The 6,811-nt window shown below is 35.2% G+C and overlaps 1 protein-coding gene across 1 annotated transcript in view; it reads left to right on the top strand.

The window, feature by feature from the left end:
* The window catches only part of LOC106475300 (diuretic hormone receptor-like), a gene marked incomplete at its 5' end in the record, with an annotated part of 23,864 nt that overhangs the window by 972 nt on the left and 16,081 nt on the right, over positions 1-6,811 (top strand). The window contains 2 exons of the mRNA XM_013935992.1: positions 3,651-3,748; positions 5,677-5,777. Coding sequence (XP_013791446.1) covers positions 3,651-3,748; positions 5,677-5,777 — 199 coding nt within the window. The remainder of the gene's footprint in view (positions 1-3,650; positions 3,749-5,676; positions 5,778-6,811) is intronic.

Here is a 6,811-nt window from a genome sequence, read left to right as displayed (position 1 = left end):
TGAGGATGAACCCTTTGACTCGCAGGATGGCACTAAGCCACTAGCCGACTTCTAGCCCGTACTAAATGCAATCAACATTTTATTTATTAAATACTTGAGGGGGCTTACTTTCAAGCTGTGTCTTTATTGTGTCCTATGTTTGTTTGCTTCAAAATTTGCGAAAGCCATCCGAGCATTGCCATCCCTAATTCTGAATCGATAAGGCAGCTGGTGACAAGAACCCACTGTCAGCTGTTCGATACTCTTGTATGATCGAATAATGGGATTTGACCGTTACTCTTATAACTTACGATCCCGAAGTGCAGAATACATGTTTGCGGCAGGGAGTTACGAACCGTCAGTCCGAACACGGCAAACCACTAACCAACCACCGGGCCAGCGTTTCTCACACTTTTGTCATCCACGCCCCCCCCCCCTTTTACCTTAAGAAAAATAAGCTTAAAAAGTAATGATAAAAATTCGTTTGCCTACGATGAAAAATACTTTTCGAAAGAACCAAAAAAGATGACGTTACAGTTTTATAGATATTTACGGAAGACAATATTACTGTTTTATAGATATTTACGGAAGACAACATTACTGTTTTATCGATATTTACAGAAGACAACACTACTGTTTTTGCATGTTATTGGCCAACTACTGAATTCTTATATAACTTGGAAAAAATATTTTATTAACAATGTGAGGTGCATAGGAGAAAGTTTCAACGTATTTACATAGTTCATTATTAAGATATAAATATTTTTATTGGAGAAGTAGACGTAAAATAAAACTTAGTAACACGATAATAGTGATTTATATTTAAATCAATCGATTTCTTCCCAGAGCTATATTTGGTTTCAGCCCAACGTGCTCTCCATACAAAGTACAGGTTTTAGGGTATATATATAGATGTTACTTTTATGGTGCAGAGCCCGAAACGAGGCTGTTACTGACAAAATAAATCGCAGTAATGTTTCTATTCACTTACATGTTTAACAGCGCCAATATTGCTGGCAAAATCGGACTGATAAGATGAAGCCTGGGTGGGAGAATCGTTTAACACAATAACCCACAGTGGATGGTTATGTTACCTTCTGGCCGCTGTAGAATTCGGACATTATCGCTTTTCTGTGGGAGATATTCAGACAGATCGCTTTGGTGAAAGGTGAATACATTCATTGTTCGTGGTAATAGTGGGAGGATCGATTTGCTGCGGCTTAATGTAGGGTATCATGATCAAGATATTGTCGGGAAATTTCGCTCAGTCGTTCTCTGATGCGAAAAACACAATCGCTTTACGCTTGGTTTATTCGCACCTTTTGTGACGGAAAGATGGAATCCACCAAGGTTTCATCAATCGTTTATCATAGTTCTGTTCTAGTGGTAAAAGTTAGAATAGAAAGAAAAATACCGACTCTTTACGACCTTTTTTTTTAGTAAATTACTAAAAACTAATATATATATTTTAAATATACCTCGTTTCACACAAGTGTTTTATTCTTCTGTATAGATTTATAACATTCATTAAATCGACATACAAGACAGAAACCTGACGCAGTCAAGGTCATCTTTTAATTCCAAGGTCAAAACTCTGTTTCACAGAACAGCAATACTCTCGTTAAAGGCTTGGTATCAGAAGGCAAGTTTTTATTGTTTGAGGCCCCGAGCGTAGCCTAGTAACTAGAACATCTCCTGGGGATGCGAGGGTCTCGGGTTCGAGACGTTATATTACCAAACACGTTTCGTACTTTCAGCTGTGGGTGCGTTGTAATAGTGACAGCCAATTCCACTATTCACTTAAAAGTAACCCCTCCAGGTAGCGAAGAGCATACCTATAAATATTAAAGTGTGCCACCAGGGTAATGGTAACTGAGTAGCTATTTGCTGGGATAGTAATTCACTTCCTCAAAAGATTGAGATGATTTAACTGTCGAGTACATAAAATGATCATCTGAACAGCCTGCTTTTCTGCCAGAGTCTGTCTGTATCTAGACTCTCACAGCAGTATTAATTTTTTTATATCATTGTTACAATCAGCAAATTCGCTTTGTACCCTGTCAAGTTCTATTACGTACTTTTCTTTATACTCTGCCAACCATGTCGGCTCTTTGTTCTACGTCACACTCTGTTATTCAACGTTTAAACTGCGATAGTCTCTGTTATCTTCCACTTTTTGTATACTGTGCCAATTTCTGTTATTTCATTATATTTTTACTGTGTCTAACTTTGTAAATTGTTCTTTGTACTGTTTGTATTGTGTCAATCTCTGTCACCTAATTTTTATACTGTTTCAATCTCTGTCACCTAATTTTTATACTGTTTCAATCTCTGTCACCTACTTTTTGTATTGTGTCAGTCTCTGTTATCTACTGTTTGTGTTGTGTCAATCTCTGTCACCTAATTTTTATACTGTTTCAATCTCTGTCACCTACTTTTTGTATTGTGTCAGTCTCTGTTATCTACTGTTTGTGTTGTGTCAATCTCTGTCACCTACTTTTAATATTGTGTCAGTCTCTGTTATCTACTGTTTGTGTTGTGTCAATCTCTGTCATCTGCTATTTGTACTGTGTAATTTTCTTTCAACTTTTGCTATTTTGTAACATGTCAATCTGTGACGCCTTCAAGATCTTTATAGTGTACCAGTCTGTATTATGTGCGTCTATTTTCATCCTGCACATTCCCATCTCATTACAAGATGGCACAAGTGAAATCAGTGACTGATGAAACTTCGTATGGCATAAATTTACCCTGCAATTCCTCTACGATCCCTCATCGCCTCACTACATACTTTACTACTGCGAGTAAAGGTGAATAACGGTCGTAAATTGTTAAACAATCTTTTGCGCATTTACTTCTTTAACTGGAACACGGTGCTTCTATAAGTTTATGTCCACGTGCTTGGCCTTAATCTTTTAATGCCTTTTAAAATTTGATCCCTCTTGTTGTTTCATTCGTGTTTCTAAATCTTCCCATTGTGTTTTCTTGTCATTTCGAATTAACACACCATTGCTGAAGGATTCTCCTCTAAACACTTTGACTTTCTGTACGACTTCTTGGACTTACACTGGGTCATCTTTAGTACGGACAGATGAATCAGAAACTTCTTAGTGTCATTATTTAACAACTTGCTCAAATTTCAGATTTTCCAGCAACTAAAACGGGGTTTAAAACATAACACGTTTATGAAACTTCTCGTACTTTTAGTCTCACACAACGATGTTATCTGAACGTTGTGACTCACTCAAATTTTCAATTTTTAGTTTACGTTACCTGAAAGTTTGTTCTTCGTACAACTAGAGTGATATCTATGTTGTCCATAATACATGTTTTAGCTCGTGTTTAAGTACATCGCTAGAACACTTGAATTCCTTACATATGCTGACGGTTGAATAAACATGTTGATGGTTGAATTGGTCTTATTTACTTTATCTCTCTGGACTTCCCTCTTTCTACACACCTTTGTTTATTAAGATTAATTTGCTTCGTTTTTTTTCTTCTTATTTTTAACAATATTTTATTGACTGATATTGTTATTTTATAAGTGTTTAGCTGGGAGTGTTAAGTAGAAACAGCAGACGCCTGTATTGTTGTTTTTCTCGCAGTGTTGCGTTCTTTAAGATTATTGTTGCACATTTGGTTGTTGTTGTTTTTTCACTCTTCTCCTTCAGAGAACGCCACTAGAGTGTGCTATGACAACGGAACATGGGCACCACGGTCAGATTACTCAAGATGTAGACCCCTTACTGAGAATGATGACTTTTTAAAGGTAAATAGTGAATTTAAAAAATTTATTTATTAATGTTTATGAAAAATTTCTTCCTTGGCCTTCCTTAAAGGATGAGTAACAACAACAAAAAAAAAACAAATATGTAGAAAAATAAAACTTAGACTTCATCAAACGAACAACTTTATTCACGTACAAACAATAATGTGAATTTGAAATACTATTAAGTTTTAGGTGTGTTAAAATTAAAATCGTTTATTCCCAACTACCCTCCCAAAGTCGTTGTTTATGTGATATATCACTGTGTGCAACGTATTGGGGGAGGATGGGGGTGGTATAAAGAAAACTCATAATTAGAATGGTTATTCGGAATGCTAGTTCTCTTAGGGGAGCGAACGTTCACCAAGGGTGCATTGTTTGTTAATAATTAAGCGCGAAGCTACACAACAGCAGACTTACCGCTGTGGTGCCACTGGGAGGGGGGGGGGAGGCACATTGAGAATCAAAAGTTATATTCTGGAAAGTTCCAAAAGCTACTTTTTCTCACAAATTAGCATTCTATCTCTCTTTTCCAACAATGCCAGATTGGTGATTTGAATACAATGTGTATTGATGTGCACCAGGTTGCGAACATCAGTGAACACTACCCAAGTTGTATTAACATTTAGAGAAAGGCTTAGCTCTATTTAGAGAAAGGCTTGATATCATGATTGAGAATGACGGATAGCATTATGTAACAGTTTTTGTAACGCTATGTACCGTCTTCCAAATTTTCCTGCATGTGCCTCTGGTGAAATTTTTCTCCTCCAGTACAAGTAGTTTTTTTAAAGTGTCATCATTAGAAACGCCAGATTTTATTTGACTCAATTTGTATATATTCTAACGTTTAGCATGTTGCCAGTTTAATATTCCGAGAGTCAAAATATTCACTTCCACACGTATTTATCTACCTCTCAGTATGTTTATCTATCTGTTTATTTTACAGGTTCTATGGGATATTCACTTGCATATCTAGCTATCTGCTTATCTGTCTGTTCATCTATCTGTTTATTTTACAGGTTCTATGGGATATTCACTTGCATATCTAGATATCTGCTTATCTGTCTGTTTATCTATCTGTTTATTTTACAGGTTCTATGGGATATTCACTTGCGTATCTAGATATCTGTTTATCTGTCTGTTTATCTATCTGTTTATTTTACAGGTTCTATGGGATATTCACTTGCATATCTAGATATCTGCTTATCTGTCTGTTTATCTATCTGTTTATTTTACAGGTTCTATGGGATATTCACTTGCATATCTAGATATCTACCTATCAATCTGTTTATCTATCTGTTTATTTTACAGGTTCTATGGGATATTCACTTGCATATCTAGATATCTACCTATCAATCTGTTTATCTATCTGTTTATTTTACAGGTTCTATGAGATATTCACTTACATATCTAGCTATCTGTTTATTTTCCAGGTTCTATGAGATATTCACTTGCATATCTAGCTATCTGTTTATTTTACAGGTTCTATGGGATATTCACTTGCATATCTAGATATCCACCTATCAATCTGTTTATCTATGTGTTTATTTTACAGGTTCTATGGGATATTCACTTGCATATCTAGATATCCACCTATCAATCTGTTTATCTATGTGTTTATTTTACAGGTTCTATGGGATATTCACTTGCATATCTAGCTATGTTTATTTTACAGGTTCTATGGGATATTCACTTGCATATCTAGCTATCTGCTTATCTGTCTGTTTATCTATCTGTTTATTTTCCAGGTTTTATGAGATATTCACTTGCATATCTAGCTATCTGTTTATCTATCTGTTTATTTTACAGGTTCTATGGGATATTCACTTGCATATCTAGATATCTACCTATCAATCTGTTTATCTATCTGTTTATTTTACAGGTTCTATGAGATATTCACTTGCATATCTAGCTATCTGTTTATTTTACAGGTTCTATGGGATGTAAAGGAGGCCACAACTATCTACTTCATTGGTTACGGTGTCTCTCTAGTTGCCCTCTTCATTGCGCTCTGGATCTTTCTATACTTCAAGTAAGATGCAACCTCTCCAGTGCCTTTTTTTTAATTTATTAATTCACAGGGATTTCGTTGCTTCTCAAGATGAGATTGTGATTGCCAACTTTTCAACATTTCAGTGAATCTTTGACGATAAAATAATTTGCTTCTCTGGCTTTTTTTTCTTTCTTTTTTGCACGCGACGTTGTCAGAATCACTTCAAAATTAATGCACGGGAGTGTACGGGAAAATCAATTTGAAACTCAACAAAATGAAGCTTGAAATTCCAATGTTCTATAAGATTATTCTTAACCCTCAAATTGTCGACTTGTTTTTCCGTTCACTACCGGTAGGGTCCTCATATTGCACCGAATTAGGTGATTGAATGTTTTTGTCTGTCCCAACGCTCAGCGTAAGGAATTGAATGTCAAAAGTTGGGAGAAATCACTTATTTTCTCTTTAAGTACTGGACTTAGTGAGGTCACGTGCAATATTAACTGTAATGTTGTTTGTTTTCTTGTGTATGATTCATGTGTTATTAGGGGCAAACAAATTCATGAACTCAAAAGCAATACTGGTGCTTAAATAGTTTAGAAAAATGTGTTTATATATTTACATTCCCAAATGGATAATTCTAGAGTTGAAAAGTTCTGATTAATAAAGAAACGTTTGTTTTTTATTTGCTATATTTTTTCAAATGTTCGTCTGTGATTAAAATAACACGTATGTGTTTTTTTCTTTTAAAACAAAAACTATAAGAACGAAAAGTTTAAAAATACATTAAGTTTATTTTAGGCTTAGCAGTAAATTACAAGTAAAATAATATTGTTGACACCATCGTACTGATTTTAGGCTTAGTTGTAAATACGAGTAAATTAATATTGTTGACGCCGTCGTACCGAGTTTAGGCTTAGCTGTAAAGTACGAGTAAATTAATATAGTTGACACCGTCGTACTAGCAGTAAAATGCAAGTACAATAATATTGTTGACACCATCGTACTGATTTTAGGCTTAGTTGTAAATACGAGTAAATTAATATTGTTGACGCCGTCGTACCGAGTTTAGGCTT

The sequence above is a fragment of the Limulus polyphemus genome, unplaced genomic scaffold (assembly GCF_000517525.1).
Source record: "Limulus polyphemus unplaced genomic scaffold, Limulus_polyphemus-2.1.2 Scaffold8374, whole genome shotgun sequence".
NCBI lineage: Eukaryota > Metazoa > Arthropoda > Merostomata > Xiphosura > Limulidae > Limulus > Limulus polyphemus.
This window is presented reverse-complemented; position numbering and strand designations above follow the sequence as displayed.